Source organism: Somniosus microcephalus, chromosome 17, assembly GCF_052327205.1.
Source record: "Somniosus microcephalus isolate GS21.2 chromosome 17, FLI_Smic_1.0, whole genome shotgun sequence".
NCBI lineage: Eukaryota > Metazoa > Chordata > Chondrichthyes > Squaliformes > Somniosidae > Somniosus > Somniosus microcephalus.
Window position 1 is genome coordinate 64,382,715 of NC_141003.1, and position 23,113 is coordinate 64,405,827.

The 23,113-nt window shown below is 46.6% G+C and overlaps 1 protein-coding gene and 1 long non-coding RNA gene across 2 annotated transcripts in view; one reads left to right on the forward strand and one right to left on the reverse strand.

Moving 5' to 3' along the window:
- shank3a (SH3 and multiple ankyrin repeat domains 3a) overlaps positions 1–23,113 on the forward strand; it is a 1,542,118-nt gene that overhangs the window by 113,098 nt on the left and 1,405,907 nt on the right. Inside the window, exon 2 of the mRNA XM_086010558.1 lies at positions 19,075–19,330. Coding sequence (XP_085866684.1) covers positions 19,082–19,330 — 249 coding nt within the window. The 5' untranslated portion in view covers positions 19,075–19,081. The remainder of the gene's footprint in view (positions 1–19,074; positions 19,331–23,113) is intronic.
- LOC147105799 (uncharacterized) overlaps positions 1–23,113 on the reverse strand; it is a 163,394-nt gene that overhangs the window by 99,399 nt on the left and 40,882 nt on the right. The window lies entirely within an intron of this gene.

Here is a 23,113-nt window from a genome sequence, read left to right on the forward strand (position 1 = left end):
CAAACATGCCATTTGCCTTCCTTGCTGTACCTGCATGCTAACGTTCTGTGTTTCTGTACGAGGACACCTAAATCTCACTGAACACCAACATTTAATAGTTTCTCACCATTTAAAAAATAACCTGTTTTTCTATTCTTCCTACCAAAGCTCACATTTTCTCACATTATACTCCATCTGTCACCTTATTGCCCACTCACTTAACCTGCCCATATCCCTTTGCAGGATTAGGTAGCATAGTGGTAATGTCACTGGACTAATGATCCAGAGAAGTGAGTTCAAATCCCACCACGGCAGCTGGGGGATTTAAATTGAGTTAATTAAATAAATCTGGAATAAAAATCTAGTATCAGTAATGGTAACGATGAAACTATTGGGTTGTTGTAAAAACTCATCTGGTTCACCTTTAGGGAAGGAAATCTGCAGTCCTTACCTGGTCTGGCCTAAATGTGACTTCAGACCCACAACAATGTGGTTGACTCTTAACTGACCTCTGAAATGGCTTAGCAAGCCACTCATTTGTAACGTACCACTATGAATCAGAATGAAACCGGACGGACCACCCAGCATCAACCTCGGCATTGGCTACGGACACTCCCAGTCGACCCTGCAAAGTCCTCCTCACCAACTTCTGGGGACTAGTCATTTCTTTCAGCCGCACCCGGGGTGGCAGCACAGTGGTATACAGTGGCCCTGGGAGTGCTCAACATTGACTCTGGACTTCATGAAGTCTCATGGCTTCAGGTCAAGCATGGGCACGGAAACCTCCTGCTGATTACCACCTACCGCCCTCCCTCAGCTGATGAATCAGTACTCAGCCATGTTGAACACCACTTGGAAGAAGTACTGAGGGTAGCAAGGACACAGAATGTACTCTGGGTGGGGGACTTCAATGTCCATCACCAAGAGTGGCTCGGTAGCACCACTACCAAGCTGGCCGAATCCTGAAGGACATAGCTGTGAGTCTGGTGGTGACAGGTGGTGAGAGAATCAACACGAGAGAAAAACCTACATGACCTCGTCCTCACCAATCTACCTGTCGCAGATGTATCTGTCCATGACAGTATTGGTGGCAGTGACCACCATACAGTCAGTGAGGACACCCTCTATCATGTTGTGTGGCACTCCCACTGTGCTAAATGGGATAGATTCAGAACAGATCTAGCAGCTCAAAACTGGACATCTATGAGGCGCTGTGGGCGATCAGCAGCAGCAGAATTGTATTCCACCACAATCTAAACTCATGGCCCAGCATATCCCTCACTCTACCATTACCATCAAACCAGGGGACCAACCCTGGTTCAATAAGGAGTGTAGAAGAGCATGCCAGGAGCAGCACCAGGCGTACCAAAAATGAGGTGCCAATCTGGGGAAGCTGCAACACAGGACTACATGCATGCTAAAAAGCGGAAGCAGCATGCTATAGACAGGGCTAAGCGATCCCACAATCAACGGATCAGATCAAAGGTCTGCAGTCCTACCACATCCAGTTGAGAATGGTGGTGGACCATTAAACAACTAAAGGAAGGAGGAGGCTCCATAAATATCACCATCCTCAATACTGGTGGATTCCAGCACGTGAGTGCAAAAGACAAGGCTGAAGCGTTTGCAACCATCTTCAGCCAGAAGTGCCGAGTGGATGATCCATATCGGCCTCCTCCTGAGGTCCCCACCATCACAGAAGCCAGTCTTCAGCCAATTCGATTCACTCCACATGATATCAAGAAACGGCTGAGCGCACTGGATACAGCTAAGGCTATGGGCCCCGACAACATCCCAGTTATCGTGCTGAAGACTTGTGCTCCAGAACTAGCCACGCCTCTAGCCAAGCTGTTCCAGTACAGCTACAACACTGCCATCTATCCGACAATGTGGAAAACTGCCCAGGTATGTCCTGTCCACAAAAAGCAGGATAAATCCAATCCGGCCAATTACGGCCCCATCAGTCTACTCGCAATCATCAGCAAAGTGATGGAAGGTGTCCTCGACAGTGCTAGTAAGCGGCACTGACTCACCAATAACCTGCTCACTGCCCAGTTTGGGTTCCACCAAGACCACTCGGCTCCCAACCTCAGTACAGCCTTGATCCAAATATGGACAAAGGAGTTGAATTCCAGAGGTGAGGTGAGAGTGACTGCCCTTGATATCAAGGCAGCATTTGACTGAGTGTGGCATCAAGGAGCCCTATTAAAACTGAAGTCAATGGGAATCAGGGGAAAACTCTCCACTGGCTGGAGTCATATCTAGCACAAAGGAAGATGGTTGTGGTGGTTGAAAGTCAATCATCACAGCCCCAGGACATCGCTGCAGGTGTTCCTCAGGGCAGTATCCTAGGCCCAACCATAGTCAGCTGCTTCAACAATGACCTTCCCTCCAACATAAGGTCAGAAATGGGGATGTTCGCTGATGACGGCACAGCGTTCAGCGCCATTCAGAACTCCTCAGGTAATGAAGCAGTCCATGCCCGCATGCAACAAGACCTGGACGACGTTCAGGCTTGGGCTGACAAGTGGCAGGTAACACTCACGTCACAGAAGTGCCAGGCAATGACTATCTCCAACAAGTGAGAGTCTAATCACCGCCTCTTGATATTCAACGGCATTACCATCGCCGAATCCCCCACCATCAACATCCTGGGGGGTCACCATTGACCAGAAACTTAACCGGACCAGCCACATAAATATTGTGGCAACAAGAGCAGGTCAGAGGCTAGGTATTCTGTGGTGAGTGTCTCCTCCTGACTCCCCAAAGCCTTTCCACCATCTACAAGGCACAAGTAAGGAGTGTGATGGAATACTCTCTGACATAAATCGTGCCATTCATGTAGTAAGGACTTATGAAATATACTGGGCAGCCTGCTGGTGGTGCTGTCCAGGGAGGGTATAAATACTTGGGCACGGGCCCAGCTTGCTCAGGGACATTTTGTAAACGGGAACTAGTGAAGGATAACTGGACTTCCATGTTGTGAAACAGTCGATTAAAGCCTTGTTTAATACTCTGACCAAGTGCCTAGTAGTTTTCTTACGTCACTCTCCACTTGCCTGGATGAGTGCAGCTCCAACAACACTCAAGAAGCTCGACACCATCCAGGACAAACCCCATCCACCAGCTTAAACATTCACTCCTTCCACCACCGGTGTACCGTGGCTGCAGTGTGTACCATCTACAAGATGCACTGCAGCAACTCACCAAGGCTTCTTCGGCAGCACCTCCCAAACCCGCGACCACCTCCACCTAGAAGGACATGAGCAGCAGGTACATGGGAACACCACCACCTCCAACCTCCCCTCCAAGTCACACACCATCCTGACTTAGAAAACGGGGAATTACAGACCGGTAAGCCTGACATCGGTACTGGGAAAAATGCTAGAGTCCATTATAAAAGATGTAATAGCAGAGCACTTGGAAAACAGTGACCGGATCGGACAAAGTCAACATGGATTTACAAAAGGTAAATCGTGCTTGACTAATCTACTGGAATTTTTTGAGGATGTACCTGGTAAAATAGATAAGGGAGAACCAGTGGATGTGGTGTATTTGGACTTTCAAAAGGCTTTCGATAAGGTCCTGCATAAGAGATTAGCGTGTAAAGTTAAGGCACATGGGATTGGGGGCAAGGTATTGACTTGGATAGAGAACTGGTTGGCAGACAGAAAGCAAAGAGTTGGAATAAACAGCTCTTTTTCAGAATGGCAGGCAGTGACTAGTGGGGTACCGCAGGGATTGGTCCTTGGACCCCAGCTATTCACAATATATATTAATGATCTGGACGAGGGAACTAGATGTAATATCTCCAAGTTTGCAGACGACACAAAGCTGGGTGGGCGTGTGTGCTGTGAGGAGGATGCAGAGAAACTCCAGTATGATTTGGACAGGTTGGGAGATTGGGCAGATGCATGGCAGATGCAGTATAATGTGGATAAATGCGAGGTTATCCACTTCGGATGCAAAAACAGGAAGACAGATTATTATCTGAATGGCAATAGATTGGGAAAAGGGGAAGTGCAACGAGACCTGGGTGTCCTTGTGCACCAGTCGCTGAAGGTAAGCATGCTGGTGCAGCAGGCGGTTAAGAAGGCAAATGGTATGTTGGCCTTCATAGCGAGAGGACTCGAGTACAGGGATCAAGGGATATGGGGAGAATGGCGAAGCAGGCTCAAGGGGCCGAATGGCCTACTCCTGCTCCTATCTTCTATGTTTCTATGTTTCACCACACACCCTGAGGAAGTTGCTGAAGGTACGTTACCAGTGGTTACATACCTTAGCTGTTGTAGGTGAATTCGGGTCTAGGTAAAGACGGGCGGGTCGGAGTAGTTTCTCCATGATGGATTGACTACTACCTCTGGTTCCGTTCTACTGTTTGAGTCGTAGCCCTCTGTTCCCAAAACCACTCAGAGCGTGGAGCAGCAAGCAGTCGATTAAACTGACATAAGAAAACTACTAGGCACTTGGTCAGAGTACTAAACAAGGCTTTAATTGACTGTTTCACAACATGGAAGTCTAGTTATCTTTCATTAGATCCTGTTTACAAAATGTCCCTGAGCAAGCTGGGCCCGTGCCCGAGTATTTATACTCTCCCTGGACAGTGCCACCAACAGGCCGCCCAGGTCTCCAACAGATACACCACTTTGAGTACTGTTGTGGGGGATGGCTTATCAGAGGAAGACAGCAGCCAACTTCCTGGCACCAGGGGTGGCTCTGCTGCACAGAATGGGAGGAAAAAGAGTGGTAGAGCTATAGTAATAGGGGATTCAATCGTAAGGGGAATAGATAGGCATTTCTGCGGCCGCAAATGAGACTTCAGGATGGTGTGTTGCCTCCCTGGTGCAAGGGTCAAGGATGTCTCCGAGCGGCTGCAGAACATCTTGGAGGGGGAGGGTGAACAGCCAGTTGTCGTGGTGCATATAGGCACCAACGGTGTAGGTAAAAAGCGGGATGAGGTCCTAAGAGCGGAATATAGGGAGTTAGGAGGTAAATTAAAAAACAGGACCTCAAAGGTAGTACTCTCAGGATTGCTACCAGTGCCACGTGCTAGTCAGAGTAGAAATAGAAGGATACTTCAGATGAATACGTGGCTAGAGGAATGGTGCCAGGGGGAGGGATTCAAGTTCCTGGGACATTGGAACCGGTTCTGGGGGAGGTGGGACCAGTTCAAACCGGAAGGTCTGCACCTGGGCAAGGCTGGAACCGATGTCCTAGGGGGTTTGTTTGCTAGTGCTGTGGGGGAGGGTTTAAACTAAAATGGAAGGGGGTTGGGAACCTGAGCAGGGAGACAGAGGAAAGGGAAACAAGGATAAAAGCAAAAGATAGGACGGAGAAAAACAAAAGTGGCAGTCAGAGAAATCAACGGTTTAAATCAAACATGGCCACAGTAAATAATAATTCTAATAGGTCTAAGAGCGTTAAAAAAACAAGCCTGAAGGCTTTGTGTCTTAATGCGAGGAGCATTTGTAATAAGGTGGATGAATTGGCTGCACAAATAGAGGTAAACGAATATAATTTGGTTGGGATTATGGAAACGTGGCTCAAGGATGGCCAAGACTGGGAACTCAACATCCAGGGGTATTCGATATTCAGGAAAGATAGGCAAAAAGGAAAGGGAGGTGGGATAGCATTACTGGTTAAAGAAGGGATTAACACAATTGTAATGAAGGATATTAGCTCTGATGATGTGGAATCTGTATGGGTAGAATTGAGAAATACTAAGGGGAAAAAAACATTAGTGGGAGTGGTATATGGACCTCCAAACAGTAAGGCGGAGGTTGGGGATGGTATTAAAAGGGAAATTAAAGAAGTGTGCAATAAGGGCACAGCAGTCATCATGGGTGACTTTGATCTACATATAGATTGGGCTAACCAAATTGGTAACAATACTGTGGAGGAGGAATTCCTGGAGTGTTTACGGGATGGTTTCCTGGACCACTATGTCGAGGAACCAACCAGAGATCAGGCCATCTTAGACTGGGTATTATGTAACGAGAAAGGATTAATTAGCAATCTTGTTGTACGAGGCCCCTTGGGTCGGAGCGATCATAATATGATCAAATTCTTCATTAAGATGGAGAATGAAGTAGTTGACTCAGAAACAAGGGTCCTCAATTTAAATAAAGGAAACTACGATGGTCTGAGGAGCGAGTTGGGTAGGATTGATTGGGGAATGGCACTCAAAGGGGTGATGGTGGAAAAGCAATGGCAAACATTCAAAGACCGAATAGATGAACTACAGAAGTTGTTCATCCCAGTTTGGCACAAAAATAAAACAAAAAAGGTGACTCAACCGTGGGTAACAAGGGAAATTAGGGATAGCATAAGATCCAAGGAGAGGACATACAAATTGGCCAGAAAAAGCAATAATCCTGAGGATTGGGATCAGTTTAGGATTCAACAAATGAGGACAAAGGGATTAATTAAGAAAGGGAAAATAGAATATGAGAGTAAGCTTGCAGGGAACATAAAAACTGACTGTAAAAGCTTTTATAGATATGTGAAGAGAAAAAGATTGGTGAAGTCAAGCGTAGGTCCCTTGCAGTCAGAATCGGGGGAATTTATAATGGGGAACAAAGAAATGGCAGACCAACTAAATACATATTTTGGTTCTGTCTTCACAAAGGAGGACACAAATAACCTCCCAGAAATACCGGGGAACATAGGGTCTGATGAAAGGGTGGAACGGAAAGAAATCAGTATTTGTAGGGAAATGGTGTTAGGAAAATTGATGGGACTGAAGGCCGATAAATCCCCAGGGCCTGATAATCTACATCCCAGGGTACTTAAGGAAGTGGCCCTAGAAATAGTAGATGCATTGCTGGTGATCTTCCAGAACTCGATAGACTCTGGAACAGTACCCATGGATTGGAGGGTAGCTAATGTTACCCCACTATTCAAAAAAGGTGGCAGAGAAAAAGCGGGGAATTCTAGACCGGTAAGCCTGACATCGGTAGTGGGGAAAATGCTAGAGTCCATTATAAAAGATGTAATAGCAGAGCACTTGGAAAGCAGTGACAAGATCGGACAAAGTCAACATGGATTTACAAAAGGTAAATCATGCTTGACTAATCTACTGGAATTTTTTGAGGATGTAACTGGTAAAATTGATAAGGGAGAACCAGTGGATGTGGTGTATTTGGACTTTCAGAAGGCTTTCGATAAGGTCCCGCATAAGAGAATAGCGTGCAAAATTAAGGCACATGGGATTGGGGGCAAGGTATTGACTTGGATAGAGAACTGGTTGGCGGACAAAAAGCAAAGAGTTGGAATAAACGGGTCGGTTTCCGAGTGGCAGGCAGTGACTAGTGGGGTACCGCAAGGATCGGTCCTAGGACCCCAGCTGTTCACAATATATATTAATGATCTGGACGAGGGAATTGGATGTAATATCTCCAAATTTGCAGACGACACAAAGCTGGTTGGGAGGGTATGCTGCGAGGAGGATGTCATGAAACTCCAGTACGATTTGGCCAGGTTAGGTGATTGGGCAGAAACATGGCAAATGCACTATAATGGGGATAAATGTGAGGTTATCCACTTTGGTGGCAAAAACAGGAAGGCACATTATTATTTGAATGGCAATAGATTGGGAGAAGGGGAAGTGCAAAGAGACCTGGGTGTTCTTGTGCACCAGTTGCTGAAGGTAAGCATGCAGATGCAGCAGGCGGTTAAGAAGGCAAATGGTATGTTGGCCTTCGTAGCAAGAGGGTTCGAGTACAGGAACAAGGATGTCTTGCTACAGTTGTACAGGGCCTTGGTGAGACCGCACCTTGAGTATTGTGTGCAGTTTTGGTCGCCTTATCTGAGGAATGACGTTCTTGCCATGGAAGTAGTGCAGCGAAGATTCACCAGGCTGATACCTGGGATGGCAGGAATGACGTATGAGGAGAGATTGTGTCGATTGGGCTTATACTCACTGGAGTTTAGAAGATTGAGAGGGGATCTCATCGAAACCTCTAAAATTCTGTCAGGCCTGGACAGACTAGATGCTGGAAGGATGTTCCCGATGGTCGGGGAGTCCAGAACTGGGGTCATAGTCTAAGGATAAGGGGTAGGACATTTAGGACTGAAATGAGGAGGAATTTCTTCACCCAGAGAGTGGTGAACCTGTGGAATTCTCTGCCACAGAGGGCGGTGGAGGCCAGTTCATTAAATATATTCAAGAAAGAGTTGGATATATTTCTTAAGGCTAAAGGGATCAAGGGATATGGGGAGAAGGCAGGGACAGGGTACTGAATTTCAATGATCAGCCATGATCTCATTGAATGGCGGAGCAGGCTCGAAGGGCCGAATGGCCTATTCCTGCTCCTATCTTCTGTGTTTCTATTTCATAAGTCATTTCTACATGAATGGCAAGATTTATGTCTATCCCCATTCACTGGGAGTCAGTGTGTAACAGAATCCTCATTCACTGGGAGTCAGTGTGTAACAGAATCCCCATTCACTGGGAGTCAGTGTGTAACAGAATCCTCATTCACTGGGAGTCAGTGTGTAACAGAATCCTCATTCACTGGGAGTCAGTGTGTAACAGAATCCCCATTCACTGGGAGTCAGTGTGTAACAGAATCCCCATTCACTGGGGGTCAGCGTGTAACAGAATCCCCAGTCACTGGGAGTCAGTGTGTAACAGAATCCCCATTCACTGGGGGTCAGTGTGTAACAGAATCCCCATTCACTGGGAGTCAGTGTGTAACAGAATCCCCATTCACTGGGGGTCAGCGTGTAACAGAATCCCCATTCACTGGGAGTCAGTGTGTAACAGAATCTCCATTCACTGGGAGTCAGTGTGTAACAGAATCCCCATTCACTGGGGGTCAGTGTGTAACAGAATCCCCATTCACTGGGAGTCAGTGTGTAACAGAATCCCCATTCACTGGGGGTCAGTGTGTAACAGAATCCCCATTCACTGGGAGTCAGTGTGTAACAGAATCCCCATTCACTGGGAGTCAGTGTGTAACAGAATCCCCATTCACTGGGGGTCAGCGTGTAACAGAATCCCCATTCACTGGGAGTCAGTGTGTAACAGAATCCCCATTCACTGGGGGTCAGTGTGTAACAGAATCCCCATTCACTGGTGTCCAGTGTGTAACAAATTCCCCTACACAGTGGCGCTGTAACAGAGTGAACTGGAATCCTCCAAAGAACCATTGTCACTTGAAGGATATCCCCCAGCATTCCTTACACAAACAGTTTCCCTTTAAGGGAATGACCAATGCAAACAGACCACTGTGGAGAACTTAACATATAGATAGCTCTTCATGAACAAAAGGCATCAGAACTGATCGTAAAACACACTGAAAAAGTGCAATTACGCAGAGGTTAATGCCGGGCAGTCTGAGCTAGGTGACATTTTTCACTGTCAATTTCAGTCTTCTGTTGACTACATTGACAGCAGTTAGGAACTTGGTTAAAACTGGACATATACCTGACACAACAGCGTCTAAAATTGAATAGGATCAGCATCCCTGCCTGCTTAGCGGGTAAACACAGCGCCCACTGTAGCAGTGAGCAATGTCAGTCAGCGAGGTCCTAGACTCCAGCCCTACTCCGCACCATGTTGGTAATCCTGAACCCTGCCGTAAATCGTGAGCGTTTGAATGTTGTTATCAGGGCAGGATCAGGCCAGGTGGTGATGCCTCCTCCAGCTGAATAGCGTGATGGCGCGTGGACTCCTGGGTGGAGCGGGGCCACCTAAGTATGGTACTGGTGAGCGGCCTATATCTGAGGAACCAGACAGGAGTTAGGATTGAGGACTGGTATGCAGAGAAGGGGCAGAAAGTGAGCGATAGGGAGAATTAGAAAAATGACCAGAGGGCACGGCCGTCACTGAATTATAAAACAGGTGATTTAAGGTAGATGTTATGAATTCTCACGCTTGGGATGGAGCGTCCCACTCCTAGGGGACATGTTGGTAATCCGGTTAGCAGGCCTCACAAGGTCCATCCTTACTGAACATTCCATGCAGCTCAGTGACTCAGCGCCTGAACATGGAAAATCTGCTGCATTGAGTATCGATGTTTAGAAAGGAGTGACATTAACACACTCACTGTATAAGCTAGACTAGGAACACTGCAATGTGACTGAGCAGCGAGCATTATACTTGCCATTTTCTAACTGGGCAGTTTTTCCAAGATTGGGCTATTTTCCCGAGATTAGGACCAATCAAGTACAAGCTTATATTTGCCAGTAATGGCATTATAGTTACGTTCCTGGACTAATAATCCAGAGAATATGAGTTCAAATCCCACCATAGCAGTTTGAAAATTTTAATTCAGTTTAAAAAAATCTGGAAATAAAAAACTGGGATCAGTAAAAGTGACCATGAAGCTGTCAGATTGTCGTTGAAACCAAACTGGTTCACTGGTGTCCTTTAGGGAAGGAAATCTGCCGTCCTTACCCAGTCTGGGCCTATATGTGACTCCAGTCCCACACCAACGTGGCTGACTCTTAACTAGGGTGACCATATTTCGAATCCGGGGACACACAGGGTGGGAGCACAGCAAAGTAGCCCAGATGGAAAATGTAGGTTGCGCAGCGTAGCGAGGCAAATTTTTTTAGCAGCCTATATTTTAACAGTTGCACATATGCAAAACAAATATGCATATAATTACCGCGGATGTGATGTCACACTATTGAAGCACATTCAGACACCTGACCCCCCACCCCCAGTGACTGAAGTCACACCTGCACCCTCCTTTTAGTGATTTGTGTATTTGTACTCCAAGATCCCTTTGCTCTTCTGCCCCATTTTTGTCCCCGTTTCCTAGATTACAACAGTGACTACATTTCAAAAGTACTTCATTGGCTGTAAAGTGCTTTGGGACGTCCGGTGGTCGTGAAAAGCGCTATATAAGTGCAAATCCTTCTTTCTTTTCTTTTCCCATTTACATTCTTATTTTCCAAGTAATAAGTGACCTCCTTATTTTTCTTACCAACATGTAATACCTCACATTTATCTGCTGAAATTAATTTGCCAATTATATGCCCATTCTGCAAGTGTATTGACATCTTCCTGTAATTTGTTGCAATCCTCCTCAGTATTGACAATACCCCACAATTTGGTGTCATCCGCAAATTTAGAAATTGTGTTTTTGATACCAAAGTCTAAATTGTTAATATAAATTGTGAACAACATTGGTCCCAGCGCTGATCGTTGTGGGTCCCCACTTTCTATCTTCAGCCACTCTGAATAGCTACCCTTTACTCTTACTCTCTGCTTTCTATCCTGAAGCCAGCTAGCTATCCATTCTGCTCCTTGTCCCCTGACTCCGCATTCTCTGACCTTATTCATTAGTCTATTATGTGCTCCTTATCGAAGACCTTTGGAAATGTAGATAAATTACATCTACTGCATACCTTTGTCTACTCTCTCTGTTATGCATGCGCAGTGAGTCACTCTGACCATTGTACAAGTTGTTGTTTAATTTAGCCTTAGAGCTGCAATCTGCCAGCTCGGGGTGGGTACACTCACTGCTGGGGGGTACACTTTGGGGACGAGTTTTGTGAACCAGGAACTCTTCCAAGGACATTGTTTGCCCGGGAACACAGTACCTCATCCGGGGACAGTCACTGGAAAACGTGGCCATATGGTCGCCTGACTCTATGTAAGTCCCTCCGTCATTCTGTGTAAATCTCTCCGTCACTCTGTGAATCCCTCGGCCACTCTGTGTGAGTCCCTCGGTCACTCTGTGTGAGTCCCTCGGTCACTCTGCAAAACTGTCAGTTACTCTGTGTGAGTCCCTCGGTCACTCTGTGAGTCGCTCGGTCACTCTGTGAGTCGCTCAGTCACACTGTCAGTCCGTCGGTCACACTGTGTCAGTCCCTCGGTCACTGTGTGAGTCCCTCGGTCACTCTGTGTGAGTCTCTCGGACACTCTGCGTGAGTCTCTCGGTCACTCTGTGTGAGTCCCTCGGTCACTCTGTGTGAGTCCCTCGGTCACTCTGTGTGAATCGCTCGGTCACTCTGTGTGAGTCTCTTGGTCACTCTGTGTGTGTCCCCCGGTCACTCTGTGTGAATCCGACGGTCACTCTGTGTGAATCCCTCGGTCACTCTGTGTGAGTCCCTCGGTCACTCTGTGTGAGTCGCTCGGTCACTCTGTGTGAGTCTCTCGGTCACTCTGTGTGAGTCTCTCGGTCACTCTGTGTGTGTCCCCCGGTCAATCTGTGTGAATCCCTCCGTCACACTGTGTGAATCCCTCCGTCACTCTGTGTGAATCCCTCGGTCACTCTGTGTGAATCCCTCGGTCACTCATGTGTAAATCCCTCGGTCACTCTGTGAGTCCCTCGGTCACTCTCTGTCTCAGTCACTCTGTGTGAATCTCTCGGCCACTCTGTCTGATTCCCTCGGTCACTCTGTGCGAGTCTCTCGGTCACTCTGTGTGAATTCCTTGGTCACTCTGTAAGACTGTCTCGGTCACTCTGTGTGAATCCCTTGGTCACTCTGTAAGACTGTCTCGGTCACTCTGTGTGAATCCCTCGGTCACTCTAAGACTGTCTCGGTCACTCTGTCTGATTCCCTCGGTCACTCTGTTTGAGTCTCTTGGTCACTCTGTGTGAATCCCTTGGTCACTCTGTGTGAGTCCCTCGGTCACTCGTGTGTAAATCCCTCAGTCATTCTGAGAGTCCCTCGGTCACTCTCTAAGACTGTCTCAGTCACTCTGTGTGAGTCCCTCGGTCACTCTGTCTGATTCCCTCGGTCACTCTAAGACTGTCTCGGTCACTCTGTCTGATTCCCTCGGTCACTCTGTGTGAGTCCCTCGGTCACTCGTGTGTAAATCCCTCAGTCATTCTGAGAGTCCCTCGGTCACTCTCTAAGACTGTCTCAGTCGCTCTGTGTGAGTCCCTCGGTCACTCTGTGTGAGTCCCTCGGTCACTCTGTGTGAGTCTCTCGGTCTCTCTGTGCGAGTCCCTCGGTCTCTCTGTGCGAGTCCCTCGGTCTCTCTGTGTGAATCCCTCCATCACTCTGTGTGAGTCCCTCCATCACTCTGTGAGTGTCCCTCGGTCACATTGTGTGAATCCTTCCATCACTCTATTGTTCTCTCGTTCACTCTGTGTGAGTCTCTCGGTCACTCTGTGTCAGTCCCTCGGTCACTCTGTGTGATTCTCTCGGTCACGCTGTGTAAATCCCTCCATCAATCTGTGTGAATCCCTCGGTCACTCTGAATCTCTCAGTCACACTGTATGAGGCTGTCGGTCACTCTGTGTGAATCTCTGATTACTCTGTGTGAGTCCCTCGGTCACTCTGTGTGAGTCCCTCGGTCACTCTGTGTGAGTCCCTCGGTCACTCTGTGTGAGTCCCTCGGTCACTCTGTGTGAATCCCTCGGTCACTCTGTGTGAATCCCTCCGTCACTCTGTGTGAATCCCTCCGTCACTCTGTGTGAATCCCTCCGTCACTCTGTGTGAATCCCTCCGTCACTCTGTGTGAGTTCCTCCGTCACTCTGTGTGAATCCCTCGGTCACTCTGTGTGAATCCCTCGGTCACTCTGTGTGAATCCCTCGGTCACTCTGTGTGAATCCCTCGGTCACTCTGTGTGAATCCCTCGGTCACTCTGTGTGAGTCCCTCGGTCAATCTGTGTGAGTCCCTCCATCACTCTGTGTGAGTTCCTCCGTCACTCTGTGTGAGTCCCTCAGTCACATTGTGTGAATCCCTCCATCACTCTATTGTTCTCTCGTTCATTCTGTGTGAGTCTCTCGGTCACTGTGTCAGTCCCTCGGTCACTGTGTCAGTCCCTCGGTCACTCTGTGTGAGTCTCTCTGTCACACTGTGTGATTCTCTCGGTCACTCTGTGTAAATCCCTCCATCACTCTGTGAGTCCCTCGGTCACTCTGTGTGAGTCCCTCGGTCACTCTGTGTGAGTCCCTCGTTCACTCTGTGTCAGTCCCTCGATCACTCTGTGTGAATCCCTCGGTCACTCTGTGTCAGTCCCTCGGTCACTCTGTGTCAGTCCCTCGGTCACTCTGTGTGAGTCTCTCGGTCACTCTGTGCGAGTCTCTCGGTCACTCTGTGAGAGTCCCTCGGTCACTGTGCGTGAGTCCCTCGGTCTCTCTGTAAGACTGTCTCAATCACTCTGTGTGAGTCTCTCGGTCACTCTGTGTAAATCCGTCTGTCACTCTGTGTGAATCGAGAATAACAGAAGAAATTGTCTCAAACACTTTGATGAATTCATCGCTCAGCACCATTCTTACCCTGAATTGTAAAGAACACTCCCCAGCACTGGGGTAAAGGCAATAGTTTTGTGTCGGCCTTTTACTGATGTCTCTCGTAGTACCCGACACCTTGCTCTCGATTTATGAAGTGACCTGAAGCATTTAGTTGAATTGCTGCCTTGTAACTCAATGCTGGTGGCTACATAATTGTTTTCAAATGAAGGAGATGCCTTGTTCAGTTTTCTCACTGAAATAACTTACTCCCCTCACTCTGACACTTTGCAGGAATCCATTCTGCTCCCTAAATTCACCATCCGGTGTTGCACTATCCCACAGACCATAGGATCCGAGCTTCCTGTAGGTTTAGGTGTCAGAAGGTCAAGCCCCACGTTAGTGACTTGACCATATAATCTAGGCTGAGACTCCAGTGCAGTACTGAGGGAGTGCTGCACTGTCAAAGGTGCCGTCTTTCAGATGAGATGTTAAACTGAAGCCCTGTCTGCCCCCTCAGGTGGAGATAAAAGGTCCCATGCACTATTTCAAAGAAGAGCGGAGTTCTCCCCAGTGTCCTGGCCAATATTTATCTCTCAAACAACCCGAATAACAGATTATCTGGTCATTATCACATTACAGTTTGTGGGATCTTGCTGCGATGTTCCCCACATTACAACATTTTGCAGTAGGAATAATGGTGAGGCTATCAGCGCTCAGTTATTATGGAGTAAATCAGACAGCAACTTCCAGCATCTGCACATGCGCAGTTAAATGCAGGAAACCGGAAGTTGCTACCGATTTACTCTGCTGCTCCACAAGCTTCACTATATCGGTATCTTGCTGAGAGATTTGGCATTCAAACACATGAAGGACGTGAAGTTGAGGTACTTACCCACGAGATACCCACTAAACTTGCCAGAAAAAGTTAGGGCTTGTCCATTCAAGTGTAAATTAATTTTTAACGCTGTGATAAGCCTTAATTACTCCCAAACAACCCCTCTGGCACTGAAAATGTAACTTTACAAGTATGGAGTCTCATTCCTTCAGATTTTAATTATTGTTGGAGTTTTTTTTAAATTTAAAATTAAAATAACTTGTTTTACTTTTTCTTTCTGTCTCTTTTATCTCTCTTTTAATCCCATCTTTCTTTCCCACTCTTTATTTTTGCTTTCTGTCATTATTTTACATTGGATTAAATATTCTAATTTACACTTTCTGGTTTAGACACTGCGTGCCTCAGTAAGGATTCTTCAATCGGATTGGTCAAAGAGACACGCTGTTGCTTGCCCTGATCACATAGGTCCCAGGACCCCTGTAGAGTGTGCCGCGCTGAACTGGCTCTCTAATTAGCATAAATTGCCACGCAAAAGCCCACAAAAAGTCTATGGGCAGCTGTAAGCGTGATGAACGGCGAGCGCCGCTCCTTCGCCACTGACCGCAAAATGTGGGCCAGTGACTACCCTTCAAAAAGTATTTCATTGGCTGCAAAGTGCTCTGAGATGCCTTGAGGATATGAACGGCACTAGATAAATGCAAGTCTTTTTTCCCACCCTCGGCCTGTGCTGAGCTAGCTGGAATATCGGTTGGTGTTACAATCGTGTTCCTGAAGCAGAGAGTGGTCAAACCAGCCAGGGTTCCCCTCCCGCTCCTGATGCCAATTGCTTGACCCACTGTAGGAAAGTGTGGATGTTGGGTGAGGACGCGACCCAGCACGGCCTTCGATGCCCCCCATGATCGAACAGCCTGCCAATACCCATCGTCTGAAGTCACGAGTTAAGGATGCTCACTCAATGCAGTGTCAGGGGTAGGCTGACGCACGTAGGGCTGCAATCTGGCAGTGCTCAGCACCTTCAGAGGATTGCAGGGAAATAATTGGAGGAATGGTGACCTCAGACAGTGTGCATAGTGGGATTTTATAGGGCAAGGTGCTGTGCCATCTCTCTCTCTGTTCTTATGTCAATCTTTCTCTCTCTATCTCCGTTCCTGTGTGTCTCTCTGTTCCCGTGTATCTCACTCTCATTGCTGTATGACTGATGAAGCTGTCTCTCCTGCTCTCTATAAGTATTTCATTGCCTCTAGTACAATTCAGCTCATGAAAGGAAGATGAAATCTGTTCAATTTTATAGCAATAATAATAATTTGTTTAAAAGATTCTGTTCTGAGGCTTATCCTACTATAAAATAGGTGACAATCCCATGGCAGGTACAGCATAGGTTAGATACAGAGTAAAGCTCCCTCTACACTGTCCCATTAAACACCCACCCCACCTACATGCACCATCCCTACACCCAACCTACCCCACCAACACCCACGTACTTAAACCCACTCCCTCACCCCATCTCCACCCACCTACGCCCACCCCACCTACAGCCTACCCAGCCCACCTCACCTACAACCCACCTGTAATCCATTGCCCATCTGTCTGCAATGGAGAGAGATGTTAACCTGATTCCCATCTGCCTGATCTACTGCCAGCATCAGATCAAATGGCCCTTCTTCGTCCTGACCGATCCTGTGGGGTGAAATGTAAGCTACACTTCCGGGACTTGTGAGCAATTAGCAGATATAATGGCCCCCTTTTAAAATGGGTCAATTACCCCAAACTTTACAAATGAAGGGGCATTCAGGGGGCTCAGGAGAAGCTGGCATCGCTAATCTGGGCGCATTTCATGTCTGTACCTATATAACTGCATGTTGCAGACAGCAATTGATTATTCAGCTTTGTGTGTCTGTGTAGAAATGCTACAGCTAGATCAAAATAAAATATTTGTATTTTTTGTGGAAAACTGCATCTATCTCCATGCATGTTCCTGCTTCAGCAGTAACCAGATCTGGTAATCATGTATTATTAAGGAGTTAAAGCTTTGTAGTCGTCATTGTTTGTGTGTATATATATATATGCGTGTGCATGTATAATATATATATATGTGTGTGAATATATATATGCGTGTGTGTATATATTTGTGCAATATGTGTATATATATATATATTTGTGTGTGTATATATTTATGTGTGTGTGAATATATATACATGTGTGTGTATATATATATATATATATATATATATATGTGTGTTTGTGTATATATACACAAAAACACAGAGTGGGTTGATCATAGTAGTGCGTTTGATGTTGTGTACATGGACTTTCAAAAGGCACCACATAATAGACATGTTAGCAAAATTGAAGCCCATGGGATCAAAGGGGCAGTGGCAGCATTGATATGAAATTGGCTAAGGACAGAAAGCAGAGAGTAGTGGTGAACATTTTTTTTCAGACTGGAGGGAAGTATACAGTGATGTCCCCCAGGGGTTGGTATTAGGACCACTGCTTTTTTTGATATCTATTAATGACCTGGACTTGGGTATACAGGGCATAATTTCAAAGTTTGCAGATAACATGAAACTCAGAAAAATAGTAAACAGGGAGGATAGTAGCAGACTTCAGGAGGACATAGACAGATTAGTGCAATTGGCAGACGCATGGCAGAAGAAATTTAACGGCGAGAAGTGTGAAGTGAGTGATATATTTTGGTAGGAAGAATGAGGAGAGGCATTATAAACTAAATGGTGCAATTTTAAAGGGGGTGCAGGAACAGAGAGTACAAAAGCAAGGAAGTTATTGCTAAACCTTTATAAATCACTGGTTAGGCCTCAGCTGGTGTATTATGTCCAATTCTGGGCACCACACTTTAGGAAGGAAGTCAAGGCCTTGGAGAGGGTGCAGAAGAGATTTACTAGAATGGTACCAGGCATGAGGGACTTCGGTTATGTGGAAAGACTGGAGAAGCTGGGGTTGTTCTCCTTAGAGCAGAGAAGGTTAGGGGGAGATTTGATAGAGGAGTTCAAAAGCATGAAAGGTTTTGATAGAGTAAATAAGGAGAAACTGTTTCCAGTGGCAGAAGGGTCGTTAACCAGAGGATACAGATTTAAAGTAATTGGCAAAAGAGCCAGAGGTGAGATGTGAAGAAATGTGTTTTACACAACGAGATGTTTTGATCTGGAATGCACTGCCTGAAAGGGTGGTGGAAGCAGATTCAATAGTAACTTTCAAAAGGGAACTGGATAAATACTTAAAGGGGAGAAAAGAGCAGGGGAGTGGAACTAATTGGGTAGCTCTTTCAAAGAGCTGGCACAGGCATGATGGCCTCCTTCTGTGCTGTAATGTTCTATGATCATATATGTGTGAGCATGTGTATAGTGTGTGCTTGCAGACCTACTTTGGCTGCTGGTCTAGCAACACCTCAATTTTAAAATTCTCATCCTTATTTTCAAATCCTTCATTTGTCTCGGCCCTATCACTGTAACATCCTCCAGCCCTACAAACTCCGAGATCTCTGTGTTCCTCCAATTCTGGCCTCTTGCGCATCTCTGATTCTGATCACTCCACCATTGGCGGCTGTGCATTCAGCTGCCTGGGCCCTAAGCTCTGGAATTCCCTCCCCAAATGTGTCTGCCTCCCTCTCCTCCTTTAAGATGCTCCATAACACCTACCTCTTTGATCAAGCTTTTGGTCATCTGTCCTAATATCTCCTTATATGTGGCTCGGTGTCAAATTTTGTTTGATAATCGCTCCTGTGAAGCACCTTGGGACATTTTACTACATTAAAGATGCTACATAAACACAAGTTATTGTTGTGTGAGTGTGTGTATATGTGTGCGTATACATATATGTGTGTATGCAACTGTGTGAATGTGTGTATATATTTATATATATATATATATATTATAGTGTTTGGGTGTGGGTGTGTGTGTGTGTATTATATATATATATATATGTATGGCGTATATTATTATATATATGTGTGTGTGTCGTATATATATATAGATATCTATGTGAGTGTGTATTTAAGTGTGAGTGTTTGTGTGTATGGAGGTGTGTGTATATGTGAGTGTGTGTGTGCGGGTTTCCAAAAGGTTTGACTTTTTTTTCTCTCTCTGTCTCCCCCCAGTGATGTGATGTCGATGGTTAGTGCACGGAGTATGCCTCTCAGTCCGACAGCCAGGAAACATGAGGAGGAGCAGCAGCAGCAGCAGAACACTTGCAACTGCAGCGAGGGTGAAGAGGAGGAGAGTTTCAGCAGAGAGGACACCATCTACCACACCATCAGGACAAGTACAGCAGCCAAAACCGGCCACCAAATAATGGACAACCCCGCGCCCAGCACTGTAGTCATTCGCATTGGGGTACCTGACCTGGAGCAGACGGTCAGTATACGCGATTTCAATGTGTAATTTCCCCTGAAATTAACAGATGCAGTTACCTTCTCCGGCGAAGGGGTGGGTCTCACACTGCACTTGCCACATAAAGTAGCGTTCAGGTTGCGTGCATTGGACTGGAAGCCGGAGTTTAACCCTTGGCTTGCTGGATTGTCATGTAACAGCATACAGCATCACACCTGTGTTGTGCCCAGCGAGTGTAGGGTCCAAGAAAGGGTGTCTTCGTATTGGGAATAATCCTAATCATTTGTGTGTGTGGGGGGTGGGGGTGTAATGCATCTTTTTGGAAAAGAGTCACTCTGCCTCTCAGCATTTTCCTGCAATCGAGTTCTCGACAGTTTTCTGTTGCTGTAGCCTGGGCTGAGGTAGTTGATTTTCTCTCTCTACTAAACTGTATGTTAACTAGTGCGCTGGGTCGCTTTGAGTTTGTAATTCCCTGGTTGGGCAGCTTGTTTGCACGTGATGTGACAGCAGTGGGAGAATGTTGCAACCCCTGATGTAAGCAAGGCCAGTATAGTACTAGCATGGGATTGCGAGGGAGATATATAACTATTTAAAACACACTACTGTGGTCTTCATGTTGCAGTAAGCTGCATTTCATTTTATCACAGTTAAGTGCTTCATTCTGTGAATTAACCATTATTCAGATTTTACTGGGTCTGAACAGCAGGGACAAAGACCAGGATTTCCCACATGCCACCAGCCAGTAATTTATTTATCAACCTCTTCCCATTTTACCCCCGTTATGACAGGCAAGGGTTAGACAGTGGGGTCTAACAGTGCCCTCACAACCCATTCCGCACACTACTTCAGTTCTGACTGGCAGAGAAGCAAATATTTAATTCTGGGGAGGGGGGAGCTGTGGGGTATTGTACCTTTAAGAGGTTCATCTCTTCCCAATTATCTGGTTTTGCGATTTGGCTAAAACCCTCATCCATGCCTTTGTTAGCTCTAGACTTGACTATTCCAATGTTTTCCTGGCTGGCCTCCCATCTTCCACCCTCAGTAAACTTGAGTTCATACAAAACTCTGCTGCCCGTATCCTAACTCGCACCAAGTACGTTCACCCATCACCCCTGTGCTCGCTGACCTACATTTGCTCCTCCAGCCCTACAACCCTCCTAGATCTCTACGCTCCTCCAATTCTGGTCTCTTGTGTATCCCTTGTATATCCCCCATTCCCTTTGCCCCACCATTGGCGATTGTGCCTTCAGCCATCTAGGCCCTAAGCTCTGCAATTCGCTCCCTAACCCTCTCCAACTCTTTCTCTTTTAAAACCTACCTCTTTGACCCCTGTCCTGATGTCTCCTTATGTGGCTCAGTGTCAACTTTTGCCTGATTACGTTTCTGTGAAGTGCCTTGAGATGTTTTACTATGTTCAAGGCTGAGACAGAGAGGTTTTTGGATGCCAGAGGAATTGAGGGATATGGGGATAGGGCAGGAAAGTGGAGTTGAGGTCGAAGAGCAAGCTCAAGGGGCCAAATGGCCTACTCTTGCTCCTAATTCTTATGTATTTATGTTCTTAAGGGTGCTATATAAATGTTGTGTTGCTGTGTGATATGAGTGTACAAATGGTGAAATTGCATTGTTGGTTAATTTTGCCATTGTTTTACACAGGTTTGCGCTTCTGGTACAATGAAGAGCAAATCATACAGAGACATGAAGTGTTTGGATAGGTGGATGAGGGACAAAGGGGCAATAGGCAGGGTCGTATGAAGAGTTCTCCGGGCCCTGGTACCCAAGAACACTCGGGCCCTACCCCCACGCGATCTCCCCCATCCATTAAGCTGCAGAAGTAAATTCCACCTGTGGATTGCAATTAACAGAACCGATAGATGGCTCGGTGTATGTTTACGGTGTTCAGACAGCCTCTGGGTACAGGCCTTGTAGGCGCCGTACATTGTTATGACCCTGGGCAGAGGGTGGTTAAATGTGATGAGGGCTATTTGTTTGCGTGGAGGGTAAACGCTATCACAAACTAACCCAAATGGCCGGTATCCATGTTGTAACTTCTATGTATTGTATGTAAATTAAGATGACCTAATCACCAGGTGTTAATAACCGCAAAATTACCAATTTCTGTGACCCACTTCATTGGTCCAATCACTCGCTGTGTAACTTGCCTTCCTGCACAATGTGGCTAGCGAAATGTTGTTTGAATAGAGCAATGGGATGATCCCTACCCTCTGGGACTAGGTTCAAATCCTGTCCAGGGATAGAGGATGGAAGTCTTCTGTGACAAGATCATGCTCAGAGTCCACAGAACAAATGGTGTAGGAAACAGGAAAATACCACAATAGAGCAGTAGGGGGGCCCTCATCTGAGGTTCAAGCTGAGGCATTTGGTGTGGCAGTGTAGAGGGAGCTTTACTGTGTATCTAACCCGTGCTGTACCTGCCCTGGGAGTGTTTGATGGGACAGTGTAGAGGGAGCTTTACTCTGTATCAAACCCATGCTGTACCTGCCCTGGGAGTGTATCTGAAGTGATGTGGTTCATCCAGCTCAGAGGAATGGCCTCTCAGCTGGGTGTACTCTTTTATTTGGGTACGTAAACAAATTTGACTGTAAATTAAACAAACTTCAAATGAAACTTAAACAAATCAAATTAAAATCTGGTTGTCCGGGGTGATGATGCACTCCGGTCCCCGCGGTGCCCACCGGTCGCGGAAATACTCAAGCGTGCCGGCGGACACCGCGTGCTCCATCTCCAGGGCCACCCGGGCGCAAACATGGCCGCAGAAGAGAGGCAGGCAATCTGTCTGAACGACCCCCTCGACTGCCCGCTCAGCTGGGTGTAATTGTCCATTCCCTGCAATTTCCAATCTATAGCAGGGCCTATCATTGGGTGAGGCAGTGAGAAGGTGTACAGAACACCTCATTGCTGCTATTCCCTCCACTGCTGATATCAGTGGCACTGAATAATATCTGAATAACTGGCATCAGGCAGATCCCCTATATAATGGGAGCTATTGATTTCCCCGGTTCTCTCCCCACTCATATCTGGAAGGTGCTGGGATCACTAGCAGCTCTCTGATACCTCACCCAGGCAGCCATTCTTCCACCAGGAGTATCCAGGGCCACACAACAGTGCAGGTCAGCCAAGTGTAGGTATCAGAACATGCTCTCTTTTGTTTTTAGGCAGTATTTAATCCTATTTACCTAGAGGGGCGTGAAGACACAACTATATCGTGTGGGTTTGCAGTTGAGTTGTATGAAATCCGGCAGTTTTTATGGCCATTTTCTGACATCTACCAGATTGATTGAATTTAATTTCACAATTTGCTGTGGTGGGATTTGAACCCATCGTCCAGGACCATAACCACTCGGCTACCATGCTATTCACTTACACCCTGAGCCGCTTCTTGATATAGATGATCCAGAGTGTGATATCATCCGTGCTGACTCATGGGTATCCATGGAGATCCTTCATGCATTGTAGTGGATTCATTTATTTAAACAAGAAGAATTTGGAGCTGAGATTGTCTCGGTTTATCTGCTTCCCCCATAGATGCCCTCAATTTTCGTGGAGCTGTACTTGAGGAGGCTCCCTCTTGCTCAGTTCCGGATGTATGAAGCTGGAAGCCATGCAGTCAGCACTGCTCCTCCTCAGCAGATTGTTTCCATTCTGAGGGGGTGTGACCTTGTCCCGCTCCCTTCATGAGGGGTAACTCTGCTGTGTGTCCCACCCTACAGTGCTCACTCTGTGTCTGCCAACAGCTTCTACCATCCCAAGCATCGGGACTTAACCAGTTGAAACTCACTCTCTCATGTA